A 25546-nucleotide genomic window follows, 5' to 3' on the forward strand; every position below is an offset into this window, starting at 1 on the left:
CTCAATAGCAATTTGAAAGAAAATCCAGAGTTTTCTTCTGGTAATTATGACTTTACGCTGTCGTTCATGAGCGCTCAACTCATAAAGTAAATCATTCTGACATGACTTAGATGCACCAATACTATATGTTTGAGCTATAGTGAAGCTTCACTGACTGCCGTCCATTACCAACAATGAACGCAAGGCTTTTGTTTACAGTGATATTATTTGGTGATGTTATTTATTATTAAATATAATAAACTTAAGCTAAAATAAACAAGTCATAAACAAATTCATGATTCCCTCTTTTTAATACGTTCTCAAGTATATCTTATGGAAAAGAATGTGTTTAAATGCACATACTGATTTTTGCAAAACTATAGAGACCCATTTGTATTGTAAAACCTGTTCGATCACATTCACAGTTTCGCATTGACTATTTGATTTCGGCTTTAACCAGTTTCTGGAGTTTACACCTACATAACGAGACAGTGTTAGATCTCTGAATGAGAGAACAAGATGAGAAAAAATGCAACTGTTATTTCTTTGATAGGAAATATAATCAAGAATTCAATCAGTTGAAAGTTGAGCAGAGTCCAACCTGTCATTTCACGCACAAACCTGTGTTATGAAAAACAACACGGCAAAAGACAGGGTTACATAGACATCAAAGACAATACACTTACGCCAAAGATAAGATGAAGAGCGATGAAAGAGGAGTTTAAAAAAAAGTGAGCAATAATGGAGGGAGGGAATATATCTCCAATAATGGAGATATACGGGAAAAGTGACTAGATGCAATGACAGCTGCTGGATGCAATCTTTCTTATGTTAGTGATATTAATGAGTAAACAAGTGTGTTTGTGTACTCAGCTCAATGTATTTCTAAAGCACATACGTGAATGTGTGTGTGTGTGTGTGTGTGTGTGACTAAGCAAGTAAGCAAACATCTACATTTAGGGCCATTCGGTAAATTTTGTACAGACCACTGAAGTAAAATAAAAGAGAGAAAACCAAATAATGCAACCCAAAACAATTCTTGAAGTCTTAATTGGCCTCTTCTCTTTTGTCACTGAATTTTCTTATCGCTTAAAATGACAAAACATACTTGTGACTATTATCCTGATAGATAGGAGATAAATTAAAATGTATTACGATTACATAACATTAAAATCTATCAATACCCTCGGTTAAGTGTAAAATTAAATTCTATTCAGTTGTCAAAGGGATGAAAATGATCAACAGAAAAATTCTATGTCTGTACCAAATCCAAGATCCAGTAATGTCACATCAGCAGACTCTCATTTTGAATGTCAGAGCTAAAGCCGAGATGAGATCATGGGAGTGGACAATGGACAGAAGAGAGTGCAAAAGACAGGATATTAAAGGTAAGATGAGTGAATGAGGTAAAAAATGGAAGAGATACTAATTGAAAATAATAGGCATCTTTGGCTTATCACAGCCGGAAACAATTGGGCGACAGATTTGTTAACTTTGCCATCTGAATAATAATACTATCTATTCTGTGGAATGCTTTTTTTGTTGTTGCATATATACCATGTGATTTGTGTAGAGCAGCCGCTTGTCAACAAAGTCACTGGATAAAGATGTTGCTCCAGCTTGTTAACACTGAAAGGAGAAGCCCGTCTGGAGTTTTTTATTTTCTTTTCCCGGCACATTATACGGTCTTAATGCTGTCATTCATCATCGTAAAACAGGTTTAATATTCATTACAAATTGCTAATGTGATCTATAAAGTTCTATAAAGAAACAGCCTACTATAAGCTGAAGCAAGCTCAACGACTCGGTTCATGGAATTACTTTAACCAACATTCAGTGAATAACAAAATATTTTTGGAATTTGATTAATATCTTACGATCTTAAAATTCAATATTTAAATGAGTGAAAATACTTTGTAGACAAATATATTATTTTTGTAATAATAACAGATTTATAATATTTACTCATTCATTCAATTTAATTATCAGTCATACATGATAATAAAAGAAAAGAAGCACTCCTTCAATTTGCTTGTTTTTAACATTTCATTGTGTTCAACATAATTCTTGACAAATACAGAGGTGGTAGACAGATGGTTACATGTCTAAGCTACTAAACACAAAGGATCCGAGGTCCGATGGGAAGTAAATGTGACTCATGAACTGGTAAGTTAACAACATACTGTAATAACCTTGTTTGAGAACCACTGTGCTCTTGAGCAAGACTCTTAAACCCAGTGGGGATTTCCCTACATTAAGACACAAGAAAGCATCTGCTAAATGATACCATTTATTTATGCTGAAGCGGGCTGTATTGCCATGACTGATGTCTAAATTTTGCAGAGTTCTCCTTCCATCCAGAGTGAAGGAGAGGTACAGTATGTCCATAGTGTTCTCTGTAAGATACAGTTTGTTTGTGCACTACCAGCCAATTACTATGAGATAAGAGAAGAGAGAATATGAGGAAAAAAACCTAAATGTCTAAATGTTCTGTTATAAAGCCACAGATAGGGAGTGTTTGGAGAGTGAAACTTGGGGAAGAGGAAATGAAAATAACAGCCAGAGAAAAAGAGAGAAGCGATGAAAAGAGTGTGTCAGCATAACAGCTGTGCGTCTCTATATCTGCAGTATATTCCACTATTGCAGACTTACCATAAATTTTATAGTGTGTATAAACAAAACTGTTTTTGGTTGTTACCTGTGACTTCATCTCATACAGAACGGCATTATCTGGTGTAAGCTGAAGAGCGTCGTCCCACCTCTTCAATGCCTCCCAGTTTCTAGAGCAAACACATATACAGAAAAAATGCCTATCAATTTTCATTTTCAAGGATCAAACACGCATAACAACTGCAGTATATTCAAATACATATTCAAGAACGCAAACACATCTACTGTTGACCATTATCTTGATAAATCTAATTTCTGCAAGCAGCAGGTTGCTTCATCAAGTGCAATCAAACAGTCCTCAAAGTCTAAACCTCGCTCTAGCATGTAAAAATAGTTTTTATCAAGGTGGATTCATATGACAAATGCAATTTAAATTATTATACAAGACCAAACGGAAAAATATCCAATTCATCCATGCCAATTGCAAAAAAAACCTTCAGATAAATATCATATTGGTTTAATGTTTTTATTGCTACAGAGTGTTGAAAGGGGTTTTATATTTGCCAAAAATATAACTTTTTTTTACTATCTTTTACTTTTTTTAAACAAGCAAGTCCAGCCCAGGTGAGAAAATGTAATGCATTACTTTTCATTAGTAACCAAGTAACAATTAGTTAGTTTTTTAGGGAGTAACGCAATAATGTATCACAATTCTTTTAAAATTAACTTTCCCCAACACAGTCAATATTGGCTATAAAAACAAATGCATGATTCCAGGCTTAAACATTAGTGAGAAGAACATTAATTTTGACAATGTACGTACACACAGATCTTCACAATTAGTCTGGCAGACTGAGCAACATTCCCTGTGTAAGGTATGTATGGGGGAAAAACTGGATATTTGTCGACGGGTTTCACACATGTAACTGCAAGTCTTCTCTTGTTTTCTTTCCTTGCAGAAAAAGCAAACTGGCAAATGAGTATAAATAAGTGTTTTACTATTTCATCATAGCAGAGGTAAAAAATAAAATAAAATTTAAACAAGTTTACCCTGCTTGATGTCAATTAATTGTGAAAGAAACTAAAAGATTTAATTGGGAACTGTTTGAATGATATATCAACTGTTTTGAAAATAAACTTACTGGTACATTGTGTGCCTGAATGTTTTATGTCAGAAAACGCAGCCTTCTAAGAAAAATTAAGGAATTACTGAACCTACGTCACAAAGGTTGAAATGTGAAGTTCAAATTTCATATAACGTCTCTTGTTGAAAATTTAGGGGTCAGGGTTAGACCTCATTACCACATTAAATTAAAGACCTTTAAGACCTTGCAGCTTCTCATAATTCGCTAGACCAGGCAGTCACGGTCACGTTGGTGGTAAGTAGTAACGAGCACAAAGAAGAAGATGAAGGCAATCAGATAACATTTAATAAATCCAATGGATGCAGCAACAGAGCAACATCCAACACATCCACATACTGACGACACTGAACTGAAACAGAACCGAACATATATACAGGTAATTTTGATGCTTGTTATTGAGTGCACAGCTGAAAATCATTAGAGTTGGACAACAAATTATCGCAGACAATGATGAAACACAAAGAGTCAAATATGACTGTGACAGTCACCTCCTCTTCACAGACGCAGCTCCTGTATTTGCACAATGGGAAACTTAACTAGTGTTAAACATCAGCTGTGCAAATACTACATGCTGTTTTTCTGAGAGTCCATAAAACGGTCCAGCTTCTTTAAGCTGTGCCATGTCTGTGTTTATCATGCAAATAATGTACAGTGATTAAACATAAGGGCTGGGTACTTTTCAAGGACCTGTGGTAAATGGTGAGATAAGGACTTCCTATGAAAGAATTCATCAAATCACCCTTGGGTAAAAGTACTTTACTAGATGTTTTTCAGGTACGTGATTGTGAAACACGTCATAAGCCTGTATGGAAAGGCAAAAAGTACATAGAGTTACTGTACCTGCAAAAGGGGGAGGTATGAGGAAAGGAGTGCGTATCAAAAAATTGTAAATGCAACTTCATATCACTATCTTATTGTGTGTTATTAGTGCAAAAGTAAGATTGTGACAGGTGTTTGCAAAAACATTTTTGCACATTTTCTTGTCAGAATTGGCACAAACAAAATGTCTTGCTCTATGTGAAAGTGTGTTTGGGTGTGCTATTGTGTGAAAAATGACATGGAGGCAATTCATGACTCCACCTCATTAAAAAGGATGTAAGAAAGGAGTCCCTGTCAGGTCTTTATGTTTAAATGATGTGGTCTTCATTACTGAACATGAATGAAATCCTCATATTAGATTTCTCATTATACAAAGGTTATAAATAACTCTACTGTACAAGATCTTGGGCATTTCCGCTGAGAACAGAGACAATATGAAACAGGAAGAAGGTACACAGACAGACTCACAAACACAACGGTGAACTAAATGCACTTGAACAGTTGGAGCTAAGCAAAATGGCATGAGAGCATCTATAAAGTGACAACTCTGCATGTGATACAGATCTGGTTTCTTGGATGGCACTGTGCAAAATTATATTGGAGTCTGACATTTCAAATTTGTTCTAAGCCATTTTCATAAGTAGAAATACTTTGGATAAGTATGACTTCAGTGTAAACAGTTAGGTCAGATATCCAATTTTTATGTTAATCCTATGGAACATCAACATTCATCATAATTGTCTGTTTGATATACACATGGCATAAATATTAAAATGATTTATTAATTGCACTATATGAAATATTACACATAAAGGCGCAACATATATTTGTTTAAAATATTGGTTTAAAAAGGACACTTGCTTTCAACAGTAGCAATAGATGTAAAATGTAAATTGATACATTTAGGGTAAATTGATACATTTAGGACAAAATGTTACTCTAATTTCAAATGATACATTACAAAAAAATATTTTTCAGCATTCAGTATGGGATTTAATTGTTTGATTCAAAGACTAAGTAGCCTATTGCAAATGGATCACGTATACAGACTGTTTTTTTTTGGACTCTTCTGGGCGTTTCTTAGACTAGTCGGTTACAAATGTTTAAATGTTATGGAAATTAGTCATCATGGAGCACATCCCTTATTTTTATCATATTACCACAGAAGCGCGTTTTCCATATCAGACATTATTGACCAATGTCTGCTATTGACCCAATGTAAAAGATCATGTTATGTGAAGAAGACCCTCCAAAAATGTATGAGCAGAAAATTTGACTTGTGTACAAAGGTTAGCGTAAACGGCTAATGATGCACTGAGCTAGCAAAACATCTACAACAACACAGTACAATGTGCTGGAGCTTGGTATGTTTTCTTTATAGCCATGTTGAGCCTTGAGTCATGTGAAGCTGAGAGATGTTATCAACTATTACCATCATCCATAATGTAAGTGACACTATGACACTACAGTGTCAAAGTACTATTTGTCCTTTACTTTGTATCCCAGCTGAGCCATCAATATTTCATGAACCCCCTGCAAACTTAATCAGTTTTTGATTTAAAAAGACAAAAAATTAGGAATTTAATAACATTGGAGCATTAAGTCCTAATATGAATAAATTATGCTTATCAAAAACAAAGAACAAATTCATCAGCAAGAGATGGATATTAAAGTTCAGTCCAGCATTAGGAATATGCTGACTAGGTAATAATAGATCACTTGCTGTTGTTGCCGTTTCTGTAGTTTGGCAGCAAAATCTGGCCTTTTGGCACTTTCGGAACTTAAATTACAGATGTATAAACATTTATAATCAATTCTGCAATGGAATCCTTTCATCCCACTTAATGAAGTATTGCAGGAAAGTTTAACTCGAAATGAATGTCATCCAGGAAATAGCTCCACTAATAGCGGAAAACTCCAACATGTGTCAACATTAATGACAGAAGACACAAGCCATCTGTCCTGTCACTTTTTCATTGAAGACAACTAAACATCAACGAGACAAGGATAATGAGGATTATGTAGCTTACAGTTTTAAGATTATGCATGAACATTTTAACTTTTATTGACACTGTTCAACGCAAGCGTCACAACATTTCAGACCAAATGTAAATCAAACAGTACATTTTAACAGATTAAATAAAAAATAATTTCCAACCTAACTGTTTACACTGAAGTCGAATGGCAAAAAGTCAGATGCCAAATTATTTTCACATATTAAGATGGTAGAGGTTTTTTAAACAAGTTACAGTAGAACTGCAGTTCTACACTATGCAACCGTTTATATTCAGTAACTATGGTGTAAGCCTTGATCTCTAACTAAGTGGAAGTTTATAAGAAAGAAAAATCCTACAAAAAAGTAAAAGAAACAATCTAAGTTGAATGTCATGTTAATACTGGGATAACTAATGGGACTAATTAAATGACAAAGTAGGCAAATACATGAGAAAAGCCAACTTTCAAATATCCCATGCAGATCAAGAAGTAACTTGTTCAACTTGGTTTGAAATAAATACACAGCTTTTTCTACACGATAACACTGCTGGACACCAATACGCCGACGACGAGGGAGACGTGCAGGTGCTCACGTGAAGCAGAGATTCTTGCGGAGGTCTTATGCGGTTGTGCAGTTTGCTACAGTTGACGGCATCATGGATCGTGGTGCGGATCTTCGGGGTTGGTGATGTTCGCATTTGTTGCCAGTGTATCCGGATGGAGGTTTGTCAGCGCTGTGGTTTTATCAGGATGCAAAGTTTTCATCACATGTCAGAGGTGCAGATTTGTGCAACTTGATCGATCTTAGGACGGTTAAGTCGGGCCTTACTACAACGTTAAGTCGGGCCTTACTACTTACTACATGGTTGTACAGACTTTACAGATGTCGCTTGTAAATGCGAGCTCGATTTCAAACAAGACATTCATCTTAAAGGGTCACTCCACCCATTTGCATTAAGATTTCCTTTGTTAGAAATCCAGTCATACTATTGAATGGTCGTGCAACACTCTTTCATTTTCCCCTGAGACGAGAGAAATCCTCTATTTACCTTTTTCACTTCCTCCTACAATGACGCAAAAATCTTTATTTTACGTCATTGTAGGAGGAAGTGTAAAAGGGGGGGATTTCTGTGAAGATTACAAGCACTAGTTCCCACTCTTTCAAATCCGCCCATAGGGGGTTGGACCTAATGCGCTAACAGACCAATCACAGATCAGTGCCAGTGCGTTTGATTTCACCGGGAGAAACTTTTTGAAAATATTGACGAAGGTACTGAATACACAGGCGGATGCATTATGGAGGATCTGGATTTTGACAAAGTTATGGTAGAAACGGATGTTCGTGGCTACCTTTATGAGCCACAGTATAGCGACGAGCAGCTGAGGGCTATGGAGGAACCGGAGGCGGCTGAAGCTGCTGTCACCACAGCCAATGCAGACGATCTGCTTGCCGCGGACGAGGAGCCCGCAATGGCTCTCACTGGGGCAGATTGGTGGTGCCTGAGCTCTCACTGTGTGCCAATGGACACAGAACAAGAGTATGTCTTCTGCTGAGAATTCCAGCGGTGCTACGGAATCGGAGGATGACACGGACGTGTGTGTTGTTGCTCACTCGAGTTTCGCACCCCATATGGATAGCGGCGTCCTGGAGACCTACTTTAGAATACCTAAGTTCAACTTGCAACGTCAGCCAAAGCCTACAGGGTCAGTCGTCTTTCTGTAAAGTAAGTTTATTTTCATTTTGCTAACGTGGCAGGTTCATTGCACAAATATCTTGCAGTTAAGCTAGCTACTGTAGTGGGATTGGTCTGCGGAGCTGAGCATTGCAATGCACTATGGGGATTGTTGTCTACAATCCACAAGCACTAAAAAGTCATTTTCTGCCTTTTATCGGCCAAGAAGGTCCAAGAAGGTTCTAAATTAGAAATTTATGATACTATTCTACTACATATATGACCCACTTTCAATACATTTTCATGTCTCCACCGGTGGAATGATCCTTTAAATGATTTTATATTGCAGAATGTCTTGGACTTCCTATTTATTACAGAGACATGGATAAATCGGGATGAGGGTAGTCCATGTGAGGAAATTTGTCCACCTGATTATATGTTAATTAATACCCCGAGACTGATGGGTCGTGGTGGGGGTTTAGCTACTGTTTGTAAGCAGCAGTATAAATGTCACCGTTTATCGACTGCATGTTACTCAAGCTTTGAGGTTCAGTTATTAAGACTTGAGTTTTATAAGTCTGTTTTGGGAGTAGTTGTTTATCGACCTCTAAAGTATAGCCAAGTTTTTATTCAGGAATTTTCTGAGTTCTTATCTACTATTTTATTATTGTCTGATCATATTTTACTTGTTGGGGATTTTAACATTCATTGTTGCCCTGGGAAGCCATGGAGAAGGATTTTTCTGATTTGATGGACTCATTCAATTTTATACAACATGTTTGTGGTCCCACACATGAAAAAGGACATACTTTGGACCTTGTTTTTTCTTTAGGGCTGTCTATCTGTGATGTTGTTGTTAATGATGCCTGTATTTCAGATCATTTGCCTGTTACTTTTAACGTAAATGTGCAAATTGAGAAGGTGGAGCATCAGCATTCTTATATGCGCTCTCGTACAATCAATCAGTCTACACCTCAGGCGTTTGGTGATAATTGTATCACTCTTTCTGATGTATCATGGTCTGAGTCTGTAGTTATTAAGGCAGATCCAGATGAGTTACTTATGGCTTTTAATTCTGTGTGTTCTGGAGTTTTGGACTCTGTTGCTCCATATAAGATCAAGCATAGTAAGGTTAATCATCAGCCGTGGTTAAATGAACAAACTCGGGCTCTTAGACAGCAGTGTAGGCGAGCAGAACGGGCTTGGAAAAAGGATAAACTTATGATCTCGCAACAGATTTTACGTGATTTACGTATGGGTTACCAGAAGGCTGTAAAGGACGCTAAATCAGCCTTTTTTTTTCTAAAATTATATCACAGCATTCAAAATCACCTAAAATCTTGTTTCAATCTATTAATATGTTTTTAAACTCAAATACTGTCTCAATACTACCATCTACTGAGTGTTGTGAGAAGTTTTTAAATTTTTTTTAGATAAAATTAACACAATTAGATCTGGTCTTCAGGACTGGAATGGTTTGACAGGAGACACTTTAAAAAATGTTAGCACGTTTGATAAATTTGATTTGGTCTCAGTCAAGGATATTAGCCTTACTATTGGGAAGTTGAAACGCCCAGCTCCTAGTTGGGATGTTTTGCCTTTTGATTTGTTGGCTGAGACATTCGATTATGCTGGGCCTTGTATTACTGCTATTGTTAATTGCAGTCTTTATACAGACATTTTTCCGTTAAGTTTTAAGCAGGCGGTTATTCAGCCCCTTCTTAAAAAGCATACTCTTGACCCGTTGGATTTTAATAATTATCGGCCCATTTCAAAGCTGCCTTGTATTTCTAAAATTTTAGAAAAGCTAGTTTTATCTCAGTTAAGTTCTTTTTGGCTAGAAACGAGTTGTTAGATGTCTTTCAGTCTGGTTTTCGGGCAGGACACAGTACTGAATCAGCTTTACTGCGAGTCTCTAATGATCTATTACTTATTGCAGACTCGGGCAATACTGGGGCGCTAATCATGTTGGATCTTAGTGCAGCTTTTGATTTAATTGATCATGATATTCTTATTAATCGTTTGGAACACGTTGTAGGGCTGAGAGGGACAGTTTTAAATTGGTTTTCCTCATATTTAAGGGGGCCTTCAATTTCTGTTAGGGTTGGGGATTTTTCCTCGGGTCAGTTTCTCTGGATTGTGGAGTACCTCAAGGTTCAATTTTGGGACCTATTCTTTTTTCTCTGTTTTTGCTGCCTCTAGGTCAAATATTCAGGAAATATGGTATTTTTTATTACCTATATGCCGATGATATTCAGATTTATTTACCGATTGGAGCTGGAGGATCAAGCCCTAATTTATCCTTGGTTGCTTCTTTACAGGAGGTGACTAATTGGTTACAGCAAAACTGCTTACAGTTAAATGCCAGCAAGTCTGAAGTCATGGTGTTTGGGACAAAGAAGGCTGACAGCGGTTTAACCGATTTTCTAGGTATATGGGAAACATATGTTCAGCCTAAAATAAGAAATCTAGGTGTAATTTTTGACTCTGCTCTTATGTTTGACTATCAGGTTAAAAATGTGGTTTTTGTCTGTTCCTGATTTGGAAACAGTGATTCACGCATTTATCTCCACAAGTTTGGACTACTGCAATGCTTTATATGTTGAAGTTAGTCAATCTCTTATCTCAAGATTGCAGTTGGTTCAAAACACTGCAGCGAGGCTAATTGCTGGTATTAAGAAAAGGGAGCATATTACTCTTGTTTTGAAAAGGCTTCATTGGCTCCCTGTGAAATATCGGATATAGTATAAGATTTTGTTATACGTTTATAAAGCGGTTCACGAGTTGGCCCCGGAATATATCAAGGATTTGGTGCTTATGAACTCTAGTAGATCTCAAATGTCTTTTAATTGTCTACTGCTCTTTGTCCCAAGAACTTGTCTTAAAACTAAAGGAGATCAAGCTTTTTCAGTCGCTGGCCCTAGACTGTGGAATGCTCTTCCCCCTGATATTAGAACTGCACCGTCAGTTGATATTTTTAAAATTCGTGTGAAAAGTATTTGTATTCTGTCTATTTAAATTCTTGACTCTGTCATTGCATATTGTATGTATGTTTTTTCTTGTTTTTGGATGTACAGCCCTTTGGTCTACGTTGTACTTGAAGGGGCTATATAAATAAACGAGACTTGAGACCAATACAACATTTATATGCACCAGCAAAAAGACATAAAAACACGAGTTATTAAATGCAATCTCATAGTGAGTGCATTGTGCTGACCTGCACCCACTGTCCTCCAGCTCCATGTAATTTCCTCATCACAATCCACTTATTCTCCAAAAAACTTGATTTCAAGAGTTGGCGGGGCAACACGCCTCTTCAGGGGCTGCTGGGGTTTCACTTACTGGTGTAAAGCATTATCCAGGATCATTGTTTAAGAGGTTATCATCACTGACCCGAGCCATATTGGCTTCGAAAGAATGTGAATGAGTCACTTCAAGTTACAGCTGTAGTATCTCTACTGTACTACTGCAAATATGCACCTTATATTGCTCCAGAAAGACTGCATTTCTACAATAAAAATCTCAGAGGGACATAAAGTGATTATGTGAGCACTTCCACAATCTAACTGTACAGTTTATACGTATGTGTGTATTTTATGGATCCTCTACCAATTCCAATGTGTTCAAGATCTCCAGTACTGTACTGAACTGAAATACTGTACATTCAAATCTATAAGGGTCTAGATTAACATTCTGATATAATAATGATGTATGGATGACTTTATCAAGGTCGGATGAGCCCAAAGAACCCTTTTCTATATAAGTCCTCCCTGGTAACACAGTTCTATTTTTGCCCTTCACAGTTAAATGGGCCACTTAACAAAAAGCAAAAAAAGACATGTAATGTAGTGTTCAAATCTATTCCCCCCCATTTTTTTAATTGAAAATCATTGTATGAAAAAAAGAGTCCAAATGTCCAGTAGCAACAAACAGGGATGAATGAACAATTCAACAGGATGAACAAACCAGTACAAAAACCAGTGGAGTTGAACCATGTTCTTTTTTACCTTCAACATCACCAAAGTTATGTACAATTATAATTTCTTTTTAAATCACATCCAAAATATAAGTTTGTGTTTACATAATATGTGTGTGTACTGTGTATAATTATTTTGTATATACCGTATATAAATACACAGACATGCATGTATACATTTAAGAAAATTTGTATATTTATATACAATATAAATTATGTATAAATACATACACAGTATATACATGCAAATATTTCTGAAATATATACATGGATGGATTAATTATATATACAAAATAATTATATACTGTACAGTACACACACATATATTATGTAAACAGAAACTTTTATTTTGGATGCAATTAATTGTTGCCGAGCACTAAAAAACAAACAAAAAAAAACATTTTTGCTCAGCACTCAAAGCACTACACTGCACGTTTACCTGCTGTGTTAAGACAACATTATGAGCCCAACTTTAAGACTGTCTTGATCAAACGCAAAACAACAAATCTGCAGCCAAAGATCCTTACAGGGACAAACTGTCCTTTAGTAAACGAGACCCGCAGGGGTAATTCATTATACATAAACGCTAAAACCCTGTCATTTACTTGACTTGATCTGGCAATAAATAAATTCAACATCCCACCAAAGACCAGCTGCTATCAACACCTTAGAGACATCATCACATTTCTGGCAAGTACCTTTAATTCCTATAAAAAACAGGTGCAACAAATATTGGCATAGCGCTTCAGTAATCACATCACGAGCGGCAGCGACCTACAGCAAACTATTACAGAGTTAGAGCCAAAGCACTGCTTAATCCTGCCATTAAACAACATTTCAGACTACAGTCCTAAAGAATCAGAAGACAGAGAGCTATGGAGAAGAAGAGAACGAGCTAAAAGGTTGTAAAATTGAAGAGTGACACTCTACCCTGACCTCTCATGGACTTGTTAAAAAGCTTAACAAGGCCAGAATAACGGCAGCTTGTTTTTAATCCACGTCTCTAAATCATCTTCCAGTAAATTCATGCTATTCTTTTATCCTCTCCAAGCGCTTGCTGGCTATGACGTTCATAGCCTTTATTTGGACGCTGAGAAAACAAGTGGCCTATTTTGACTTATTGTTCTGGTTAAGCAGTAAAAGGATGAGAAACTTGAGAAAGAAGCCCCTTTTCCTCTCTGTATCGTCATTTGTAACACCCACTCAGCTTAAAGTGATGAGGACTATCGTAATGTTTTTACGGACACACCTGCTACACTGATTCATATAAGAAATGCTGCCTCAGGAACTGAGAGTGCATATTAAACAATAATTACTTATTATCTAATAAAATAAATAACTAAAGCAAAATGCACAAGTTGGAGTGTATTACCTCTCAGCAATACACTCAGTCTTGCTTCATGACCGTCGGATGAGCTTTTCACAGACATGCTAAAACTGAAAGTCCCATTTGAGTGCTAAAATGTTCAGCTTCTACGAGCTGCACTGAACTCCTGTCTAGGCCTCTTCAGCTGGTGTTAGGCTAAATAAATGATATCCAAAGTCATTGGCAGAATGTATGTCAATAAAAGTACACAGATGTAATCTTTTTTTTCTACATCAGATATAAAAAGTACAAGACATGCTTTGAAAAGTGATATATTAAACACTTTAATCCTTGCTAATCTGAGTTATCCATGTTTTCATTCAGGATAGATAATGTAATGGCTCATTTCCACTGAGCAGTACGGTACGGTACAGTACGGTTCGGTTCGGGTCGGGTCAGTAAACCATGATCCGGTGTTGTGCCGAATTATGACCCGCGCCAAATTACTACCCCCCTAGCATTGGTAGGTTTAGGATTAGTTGTGGGGGAGGGGTTAGGATTAGGGGTGGGGTTAGGATTAGGCAATCAGGTACTGACTTCAACGAGGGGGGTAATAATTTGGCAGGGGGTCGAAATTCGGCACAACACCGGCTAGCGTTTCCACCGCCAACAGTACCCTACTTGATAGGCGTGGTGTTTGCCGGAAAGAAGCCATCAACGTCATTTTCGCGCGAAGAAGAAAGCGACAAAGTAAACACCAATGGATGGCATACAGCAGATCTTGTCCTTGCTTCTCGGCATGTTTGTCACAAGAAGACAAGCGCCGACATTAGGCATTTCTCAATACCAAGTATGTAAAGTTCTCAGCAGAAGGACTCCCGAGGACGCGAGTCCGGTAATTCTCCAAAGGGAACAGCGCGTTCTTGAAAGCGTCACTCAGCTCGCTCTGCATGTACATTTTAGGCAACAATAAAACGAAATATGTTTTAAACATTATAGGCACACAAATGTGGTTCAGGCAATGTATAGACCTGATTAGGGATGGGCATTCGATTAAATTTTCTTAGTCGATCGTCGGGAGAATTAACGATCGACTATCGATTAATCATTAATATTTTTATATTCAAATTCATTATTTATTTTTATATGATATACTTTTTATAAATTAAAAATGCAATGAAAATACAAAAATACAGCGCGTTTTTCCTCGATTGGATCTTTATTACAAGATGATCAACTTGTGGCAGTAAAACTGGACGTTCGGTTAGGCTAAACTTGAAGATATATGCGCTGCGGTGCTCGGAAGCAACGGAACCTGCAGCTGCGAGTTGGCGTTCTTAAACAGAGACCTTCGTTTGTTCCAACATAATAAATAATAAAAAAATCATGTTAAACAATAACTTAACCAAAAACATAATAACACTTAGATCTGACAGGTTTTGTCAAAATGTAACTCAAAACTATCCAAGAACGGAGTCGAGAAAGAGGGTGAGAGAGATTAGCCTACCTACTGTAACAATCAATTCGGCTAGGCTACTTAACAAAGCCTCATAAAAAATAACTAGTAACTCACATACAACTTCTACACCAGTCTACTGATTTTTGTTGAGAAAGATAAGCATGTTGATGACATGATCTGAGGTCAGACGCGACCGCAACCTGACCGTCAAGCCTCGTTTACACTTTCGCCTGGCTCTGTAGCGCGAGTCTCCACAGACTGCGCGCGCACCTCTCCAAACAGACGAGGCGTTTATACTCGACGCGCTCGCCTGTGAAACACCGAATACCGCAATGACGTCATTTTTGCCGCGCTCACCTTCGCGCTCGAGCGGACGCGTCGATTGATAACAAGGCTTCAGTCCAGCCGCTGAAAACACCCGCTTTGAGGGGACTGACGTTGCCGGGATGCACAGGTACCTCCGCGCTAACTTGACCAACCAGCCCGGGGAACACGTTCACTTTCCACTCACACTACGCAACGCAGCAGCATAAGTTTAATGATAATCGATAACAAATTAACGTGATCGACGAAATTCTTAATGATCAATAATCGATCGTCGATTAATCATGCCCATCCCTAGACCTGATGACATTATTCACAGCATGTTTAACGGTAGCCTATAACAAAACGAAATATAAAACACAACCCTGCATTTCGTTTAAATTAAAAAAAATATTAAACATATTCCAGGCAATATGTGCATTTGTACAAATGTTGCAATAAACAACATTACAGTGATAATCTTGTAATAAAAAAATGACAAAACTCAACCCTATCTCTTTTTGTTAAATTTCAGTTTTATCAATAATAGCCATTATAAAAGTATAAGTAAAAGGTAACGTTACAAGAAGCTATGCAATAAGAAATAAAGCAAACAATTCAGTCAAACATACAAATTCAGCGCTAGTCTAACGTTAACGTTACAACGGAAAAGTTATAGCCTAAATATATGAAACTTCACTTAGCCCTCAGCCAAAACGATTTGCCAGAGAATGAATTATCGATTCACGAGACCAAAGAACACCCGTTAGATATACACAAGACGAATTACCACTACAGAGTCAGCGGCAAACGTCAGAACGACTAGCCGAGGAAAGGCTGTTCCAGGGGGGGAACATGAGCGCCGGGCGCCCGGTGATCGCCTGGAATGGATCAAATTATCATAAATCATTATAAATAAACCGCAGATTTGAGCTTTAAACAACTACATTCTCGCCTCAAAAACTCTTAAAACTAAATTTCGTGAAAGAATAACCGTAGTATTATATTCCAACTGTATATTAAAAAATGGCGCTTCTAATGTTGTCATTCCCCTTGTTGCACGCGCAAGTGATGATACTCTGTCAACCAATCAGCGTTCTGCAGTGAGTCTAGCTCCACCCTTTAGTACCGTACCACTGTGCTAGGTACCCCAACGGAAGGGTACCCAAAAAGTGGTACTGTTCGGCTTTTTGGTACCATTCACAACTTTTGACAGTGGAAACGCAAATAATTGCGTACCGTACCGAACTGTGCCGTACCGTACCGTACCGCACCGCTCAGTGGAAACGAGCCAAAAGTAGTTGGCTGATCTCAATAGGTCAGTAAACCCATACATTTAATTGAAAAAAGGATTTACATTTTTTTTTTAAATGAGGATCTGGTCTGTCAAGCTCAAAAATGGCACCATGGAAAGTATCATACTCCATTCAACTTCTGCACTGTATTTCAAGTCTTCTGAAGCCATATGATAGATTTGTTTGAGACAGCACATTTAGTGGATTCCTTGAACCAAACAAGTGACATCCACAGGCATCAAGTCCATCGTGTGCCCACAGCCTCATCTGTTGGATGAATGTGGTACTGTTATAATTGATAACCTAAGACCAGTGGTTGAGAGCCCGTGACCTTTGACCAAAATCATGGGGCTTGTCAAATCTAAATGACCCGGCAGCAGCTTTTCTATCTGAGTGTAGAGCGAAGCATGTGTGTCACGCTGCAGACTTCTATGGAAGATAGAGACTCAATCTGAAACCTTCAGATGACAGACACAGCTCATATCTCCATCTCTGTAAATTACCGAAAGAAAATGAAGCACACAGCGGTTCTTTTGCACTGTTATCCAGTCCAGTTCAAACAGCAGGGGTTTGCAGAGAATGCGCTTAAAAAAAGTGTTTAGTAAAATAATAATAGTAATAGTAAAACATTCGTTTTGCATTAGCTCTTTCGAAAAAATGCATAAAAAAACTCTCTTTTGTGAAAAAATATCCCCTACCCCTGACATAAGACCAGACGCTTTTATTATTGGCTGATGAATTCAAACTCTGTTTTTTATCATTGACAATAACTGCTGTGTCATGTTGCTGGCCAATGCATTGACCTGCTTAAATAACAACTAACAGATGAATAACCGTAAAGGGCGAAACAGCTGTCAGTCTGTTTTCCTGGAAGGGTTGTGTCTTGCACTTGTCTATAGAGTGTGGAAAAACAGACAAAATCAGGTAAGATGAGAGAAGAGTTTTTCACAGGCCTGCGTGCATCTTAAAATGGGACCTATCATTTCAAATCAAGCAGATAGCTTAGTCACACTATATTAAGTGTCATTAACTATTATGTACTTACATTACAAAAAATACAATGAAAAAAAACAGGTAAAATTTACTAATTGTGTTCATGTTGTATTGCAAAACACTTTTGCTGTTATTGAGGTGGGATTCGGGTACGGTTAGGGTCGGTTAAGGGAAGGATCAACAGTGTAATTATAGATGTCATTACAGAAATGAATTGCAGATGTAATTACATGCGGGTGTTTTTAAATATAAGTACAATGTACAAAACGTGTACACAAAAAGTACATTGTATCAAATGATTAATTTGAATTTGGCTTCAGAAGCTAGTCATTTTACTTTAAAGTTTTAAATATGAATATTTTTCTTACACAAACTCATCGCTTTGTTTCAGAAGACTTTTATTAACTCCCCGCAGCCATGTGGAGGTAGTCTATGATGGATGGATGCGCTTTTTTGTTGGTTGCAATTCACTGCCATTATCAAGCTTAGAAGAGCCAGGATATTTTTTTATATAACTCCGATTGTTTTCGGCTGAAAGAAGAGTGTCATATACACCTGACTGCTGTCCAGAAGGCCATCATTGACACCCTCAAGCAGGAGGGTAAGACACAGAAAGAAATTTCTGAACAAATAGGCTGTTCCCAGAGTGCTGTATCAAGGCACCTCAGTGGGAAGTCTGTGGGAAGGAAAAAGTGTGGCAAAAAACGCTGCACAACGAGAAGAGGTGACCGGACCCTGAGGAAGATTGTGGAGAAGGACCGATTCCAGACCTTGGGGGACCTGCGGAAGCAGTGGACTGAGTCTGGAGTAGAAACATCCAGAGCCACCGTGCACAGGCGTGTGCAGGAAATGGGCTACAGGTGCCGCATTCTCCAGGTCAAGCCACTTTTGAACCAGAAACAGCGGCAGAAGTGGCTGACCTGGGCTACAGACAAGCAGCACTGGACTGTTGCTCAGTGGTCCAAAGTACTTTTTTCGGATGAAAGCAAATTTTGCATGTCATTTGGAAATCAAGGTGCCAGAGTCTGGAAGAAGACTGGGGAGAAGGAAATGCCAAAATGCCTGAAGTCCAGTGCTGCTTCTCTGTAGCCCAGGTCAGGCGCTTCTGCCGCTGTTTCTGGTTCAAAAGTGGCTTGACCTGGAGAATGCGGCACCTGTAGCCCATTTCCTGCACACGCCTGTGCACGGTGGCTCTGGATGTTTCTACTCCAGACTCAGTCCACTGCTTCCGCAGGTTCCCCAAGGTCTGGAATCGGTCCTTCTCCACAATCTTCCTCAGGGTCCGGTCACCTCTTCTCATTGTGCAGCGTTTTTTGCCACACTTTTTCCTTCCCACAGACTTCCCACTGAGGTGCCTTGATACAGCACTCTGGGAACAGCCTATTTGTTCAGAAATTTCTTTCTGTGTCTTACCCTCTTGCTTGAGGGTGTCAATGATGGCCTTCTGGACAGCAGTCAGGTCGGCAGTCTTACCCATGATTGCGGTTTTGAGTAATGAAACAGGCTGGGAGTTTTTAAAAGCCTCAGGAATCTTTTGCAGGTGTTTAGAGTTAATTAGTTGATTCAGATGATTAGGTTAATAGCTAGTTTAGAGACCCTTTTCATGATATGCTAATTTTTTGAGATAGGAATTTGGGGTTTTCATGAGCTGTATGCCAAAATCATCAGTATTAAAACAATAAAAGACCTGAAATATTTCAGTTTGTGTGCAATGAATCTAAATATATATGAAAGTTTAATTTTTATCATTAAATTATGGAAAATAATTAACTTTATCACAATATGCAAATTTTTTGAGAAGGACCTGTATATATATTCTCTTCTCTGATGGCGTGTTTACTGGCACGAGGGCAGTACAAACTGTCACTCACATCCGATCACAGCAAATAGCAAGCCACAATGATCCAACCATCCAATCAATTACCAGTGGACAAAATCAAGTCCCACCCAACATTTTTCCTTGTTCAAGAAGCCGATTCACTCGAATAATCACAATATGGAAGAAAAGACAATCGCAACTTCAGCTTCATGCTGACTTTAAAAACACAAGGCTTCTGGAATTAGACATTTGGATTTAACAAGGCCACAAACACCTACCTGCCCTGCTCGGCGAGCAGCGTTCCTTCATCCTTTAGTCTCTTGCTCTTAGCAGCACAATCCTCCAGCAGCACCTCTCGCCGTCGTTTGATCACGTGCAACCAATCAACTCCCTCCTTCTCCACATCAGCCTCCTCATCCACCTTCTCTGAGTCCTGCTGAAACTTCTCCACTGTCGTCTTGGAAACTCTCTCCCCCACCTTACGCTTCCAGCCGAATGAGGCCATCCTGACAAAACAAACAGTAACTCATTTATTAAATAATTTATTTCAATTGAAAAGGAACAGCTGCTGTGAAACTGACAACTGTGAATACTACGATCAAATCTAACGATTAACAGAACAGCCACGCAGTTTCAAGATTTTTTTTAGAATAAAAGTAAGCACTGCCAATTGTAACTCAAAAGAAGTTCTGTTATTTTCAGCTTATCAAGCACATTCCGATACAAGGCATTTACACATTTCATCTTACATGTCATTACCGATATGTAGAATTTAGGAATACGGTTTCAAGACATAATAAGGAGGACATTTAAAATTATTCTGAGGCCAAACCTGGAAGGTATTGGTATTATATACAATATAATTTCGGGTACCTAGTTCACACCTTATTCCTATTTGCTTTGTAAGATCATTGCATGATTTGATTTCAAAGAGTAATAATACTACACTGCTTTTTCAATGCCAAGGCTCAGACGAAAAAAAAAAGTTGTTTATATATATATATATATATATATATATATATATTTAAATATCAAATATGAACAACGCTATATTGTACTATATTTGCCTTTGAAATTAAAGAACAAAAATAGACAGAATGAGTTTCGTTGAAATGTTGTTAGGCTAAAGATTACTTATATTCAAACGGTTATTTCTACATTTATTTTAAAGTGGTTTAAATGACCCAAGTAAAGTAACATTTTAAAAATCAATCAACACACTAAGGCTGTAGAACGTATTAAAATAAATGCATCTTAAATGATTATCTTTGCATTGATAATGGATTAATTCGGCTGTAAATTTCTAGGTACAGTCGTCTCATATTGAACCTGTAACTGCAATAAGGTCAAGTGCACTTGTAATACATTACAGCCAACAACAGTCAGCAGCTGAAGTAACATGGCTGTTTTACAACTGCACAGGTCACATTCATATAATGTCTGAATCACAAAAACACAAAGCGGCCGCCACTAAAGCTCTTTACGCAAGTCACTTTTCTGAAGAATGATTATGTTTGCGCGTGCGGCTGAACACAAACGTTAAAATATAAGGTCGAAAAAGCCCAACCTGATTCATAAATAGCAATGAATTCACGAAAACATCACTTGACAGATTGTGGTTCTGTCGCAACAACGCGTTACTCACGAATGTTTTGGACTTGTCCACTCCGCCCTCTAACCCGGAAGTACTGTAGAACTCTCTTAAAGGTAAAGAGACATTTAAGAACCAATCAACCCTCTGACAAGCGAGGCTGGTTCTGTTCTGCTATTTATTTATATAATGTGGTAGCAAAAACATAGGCATTTATTTTGTAGATAAACAAATTAACTTACAGCCTCTAAATTGATCAATTGAATAATCGTGTATTCATGAAGAGCCACGATGAACCTCCTGTTTTTTCCACATTATTTATAGTAAAACATGATTTTAATTATCTTTTCATTATTATTATTATTATTATTTGCATTATTGTATATTACCATCATGTTTAGCCAATTTGTTCAAAGTGACCTAGATGTGGAAATAAATGCAGCAAAGATTAGAGAAGAAGCATCAAGGAACATGATATTTTTTAAAGTAAGTTTGTTACAATTGTGTGTAAGAATCCCATTGCCCCAGTTTAATGCAGCCAATTAACCTTCAAAGCACACTAACCTTTGAACTGCACATTGATCACGGACACCCTGTGCACATGAACTATTTCTGCTGACAGTCCTGAACTGCTGATCAATCATTAGTCACAACAATTATGCCATATGTGGATCTTTATTTAAACAGATAAATTAATGTTGCAAAATATTGTCTGTAGAGGAGAATAGCTAGTGATTTCATCATCCATCCTTTTTAATACTTCATTGTAAGCACAGATCTTAAAACTAAGATCTAGATCAAATTTGCTGCATAGATGTGAAGAGCAAACAGTTAAACAGTCAATCACAAATCAGTCCAACTGATACAATCAGCTCCATTGATACTGACTGACAGTCCCCCTGCACTCAGGTGAAATCTGTGATAAACTCTATGGACTTCGGCCAGGCCCTCACCTCCATTAACTACATGTGCAAAAAACACTCCTCCCTTCTAACCCTTCCTGCAATTGGCTAAACTACCATCACTCCCCCTTTAAACCTAGTCAAATATCTAGACTAAGTTCTAATACATCCTTTCTGACAGGAATCTGCAGGAACTCAGAGGAGGTTTCACGCTCCAGCAGTCAGTCATCATGTCAGACAGAGGTGCATTTGATACCAATGTGGTGACCCTCACTAGGTTTGTCTTGGAAGAAGGCAGAAAAGCCAAAGGAACGGGGGAGCTTACAACCCTTCTCAACTCCATGTGCACAGCCGTCAAAGCCATTTCCACAGCTGTCAGAAAAGCCGGGATTGCCAATCTGTGAGTAGTCTATTGTTGCATCTTCACCACGCAAACATTAATTTTCATCTGTGCAAAACACTTTTTCCGAATGCATCATGCTTGCATAATTGAATACATATGCATATATATATATATATATATATATATATATATATATATATATGTCAATTCGCTGTTGTAGTGGCTGGTAAGTTCAGCTACTTTGCAAACACACTGCAGACTGAGGCAATGATTAGACCTTTTCTCTTGTTGAAATAGGGGCAAAGGTCGACTCATTCCCGTTATCAGCACTGTAAGAAAAGCATACACGCCACACAATTCTGCATGAATCAATCACTGTTATAAATCTCCATCTCTCTTTCTCAGCTATGGAATTGCCGGGAGCACAAATGTTACAGGTGACCAGGTGAAAAAGTTGGATGTCCTGTCCAATGATCTTGTTATAAACATGATTAAATCCTCCTTCACATCCTGTGTTTTGGTGTCTGAAGAAGATGAGAAGGCCATTATTGTAGAACCAGAGAAAAGGGTGTGTCATTGTTGTTGTTTTTTTACCAACCTTAAATTAAAAGTAAAATTAAATTTAAAATTAAAAACTAATTAATAACATGCAGGAATTTTGTGTTAATATAATTTTAGTCTGCATTTTTAGCCAAAGTAATATGTGAATATGTGAATTATCCTACTTGTTTGCTATGGTCTGTATTGTGGTATGTGAAATCATTTTTTAGTTTTGTTGCTTCATTAAATCCATCAGTATTAAGTAGCTACTTTAATGCATTTGTGTTGGCCAGTAAACTACATAACGCTGTCCTTTCGTTCGCCCAGGGCAAATACGTGGTTTGCTTCGACCCCCTGGATGGTTCTTCAAACATTGACTGCTTAGCTTCTATTGGAACCATTTTTGCAATCTACAGAAAGGTACAGTCCAGACTTTCAGATCCACTTCAGTACAAACAGATATCTTTACAGTCATCTAAATAAATTATTTTGTTTGTTTGTTTGTTTGTTTGTTTGTGTGCACATGATCTCCAGGAAACTGATGATGAGCCCTCAGAGAAAGATGCCTTGCGGAGCGGCAGAAACATTGTGGCAGCAGGGTATGCTCTCTATGGCAGTGCTACCATGATGGTTCTCTCCACAGGCCAGGGAGTCAACTGCTTTATGCTTGATCCTGTATGTCAGCATTATGTTACATACCTTAAATTCTGAAGTATATATACTTTCAATGCATTATCTCTTAAAAGTCTAATCTTCTGCATCCTTTCCTCCTCCATCATTAGGCCATCGGTGAGTTCATACTTGTGGACCAGAATGTCAGGATTAAGAAGAAGGGAAAGATATACAGTCTCAATGAAGGCTATGCACAGCATTTTTACCCAGATGTCACAGAATATCTGCAAAAGAAGAAATTCCCAGAGGTAAGAGCCCCCAGATTCTGAGCATTCCTCACTGAAGGGTCCGAGCTAGAAAAAAACATCCAAGAATTATGTCGTATCTGTTTAGTAACTGTGGTGATTTTAGTTAACATCATGGTAAAGTCAAGTCTGAACTAAATACTTACTGCTGTTTAAAAGTTTAGGGTCAGTAAGATTTTAATGTTTTCGGGGGGAAAAAAGTCTCACGCACACCAAGGCTGCATTTATTTGATCACAAATTATAGTCAGAATAATTTCAGCAATCATTCTAATATGCTGATTTGATGCTCAAAAATCAATATTCAAAACAGTTGTGCTGCTTAGTGTAATACATAATACTTTTTTACAGAACTCTCTTTTAATAGAAAGTCCAAAACAGCATTTATTCAAAATTGAAATCTTTTGTGACATTATAAATGTCTTTATACTGTCCATTTTGGTAATGGATCTTTGCTGAACAAAATAGTTAATTTCTTAATAAAAAAAAGGTAAGTCCTTTAAAGTTAAATGAAAATGGAAATGGAAAATTTAAATGCAAAATTTTGACTGAAATAATTTCTCAGTACCTTTCTCTCTTTTGAATGTGCAGTATATATAGAACATTACATAGAAAGTTTGCCAAATTCAGCACAGTGAATATTTTTAGCCAACATACTAATAAGCCTGTTCCACTCACTGAAGACAATGTTCTTGCTCTGACCTGCAGGATGGCAGCTCACCCTATGGAGGGCGCTACGTGGGCTCCATGGTAGCTGATGTGCACAGGACGCTGGTCTATGGTGGAATTTTCCTGTACCCTGCTAATGTCAAGAGCCCCAAGGGCAAGGTGAGAAAAAACATGGTTAAACAGTGAATGCTTTGAAATTCTAACTACATCACAAGGCATTTGTGTTATAAAAAGATCAATGTCATATTAAAATGTATTTTGAGGCAACGGTCTCACTGATTTCATGTTTCTTTCTTGGCTCCAGCTGAGGCTGCTGTACGAGTGCAACCCCATGGCTTTCATCGTGGAGCAGGCCGGAGGTATGGCAACAACAGGAGCCATGAATGTTCTAGACATCAAACCTGACTCAATCCACCAGAGGGTTCCTGTAGTGCTGGGCTCCCCTGATGATGTGCAGGAGTATATCTCCATCTACAAGAAACACGCCAAATGAGATGCGCATTTTTTTAAATTTAATACAACCATCATCATCTCACTGAACCTCAAAACAAATAGTGAAACCGAAGGACAAAACATAAAGCATGTTGCATATAGGGAACAAGAAGTTTCATTTTCACAATTGTTTGTTCTGTGTAATTTTTTTGCACTCATGGCCCCTAGTTATGTGATTCATAATAATAAAAAGAGATATTATAATCTGATCCCACAATGTAAAGTGACCGCCATTGAGTCCTAAATACATCTGTTCACCTGAAAATAAAATCAGAACTTTGTTTGAACTGTGTCTGCATTAAACATAATTTGATGATAAGAAATCATTGCAAAAAAGGCTATAAGCTTTAATTTATTTGGAGTCAAACACAAATCTCATGTAATAGCGTAATAGCCACAAGCAGCAATGATTGTTTGGCCAAGCACTAATGGCCCATGAATCATTAGCTATGGAGTTGAAAATGTATCTTATGATGGGGTTTTAGAACAAAGTCTATCTTGAATCTTAAATTTAGGGTTTGATAAAACATATCATAGTCACACACAGGTGTCAAAAGGGACAACTCACTCATTAAAAGATAATTGAAAGTAACCTGTCATAAGTCATGTAAAAGCTATGTGGTGGTGTATGTGTGGACATCATTCAGCATTTAAATTTGATGAATCGCATGCCGTAGGATGCCACAGGTTTGTGTGAACTGTCTAATATGAAAATTTATTTA

General features: G+C 37.7%; 2 protein-coding genes across 3 annotated transcripts in view; one reads left to right on the forward strand and one right to left on the reverse strand.

Moving 5' to 3' along the window:
* ttc33 (tetratricopeptide repeat domain 33) overlaps positions 1-21107 on the reverse strand; it is a 40409-nt gene extending 19302 nt beyond the window's left edge. Inside the window, exons 1-3 of one of the 2 annotated variants that reach the window (XM_077231115.1) lie at positions 21018-21107; positions 19651-19878; positions 2678-2759 (exon numbers count right to left, since the gene is read on the reverse strand). In XM_077231115.1, coding sequence (XP_077087230.1) covers positions 2678-2759; positions 19651-19877 — 309 coding nt within the window. In that variant the 5' untranslated portion in view covers position 19878; positions 21018-21107. Of the gene's footprint in view, positions 1-2677; positions 2760-19650; positions 19879-20939 lie in introns of both variants that reach the window. The other variant, XM_077231116.1, reaches the window with a different exon arrangement.
* A 915-nt stretch (positions 21108-22022) lies between these two features.
* On the forward strand, positions 22023-24880 carry fbp1b (fructose-1,6-bisphosphatase 1b). Its single transcript, XM_077231112.1, has 7 exons — positions 22023-22265; positions 22614-22776; positions 23076-23168; positions 23283-23423; positions 23531-23668; positions 24372-24491; positions 24637-24880. The coding sequence occupies exons 1-7, from the start codon at positions 22096-22098 to the stop codon at positions 24823-24825; spliced, it is 1014 nt and encodes a 337-aa protein (XP_077087227.1). The 5' UTR covers positions 22023-22095; the 3' UTR covers positions 24826-24880.
* Positions 24881-25546: the final 666 nt, after the last annotated feature.

This window comes from Siphateles boraxobius, unplaced genomic scaffold (assembly GCF_051911475.1).
Source record: "Siphateles boraxobius isolate OS27281-9 unplaced genomic scaffold, OSU_SipBor_1 16, whole genome shotgun sequence".
NCBI classification, from domain to species: Eukaryota; Metazoa; Chordata; class Actinopteri; order Cypriniformes; family Leuciscidae; genus Siphateles; species Siphateles boraxobius.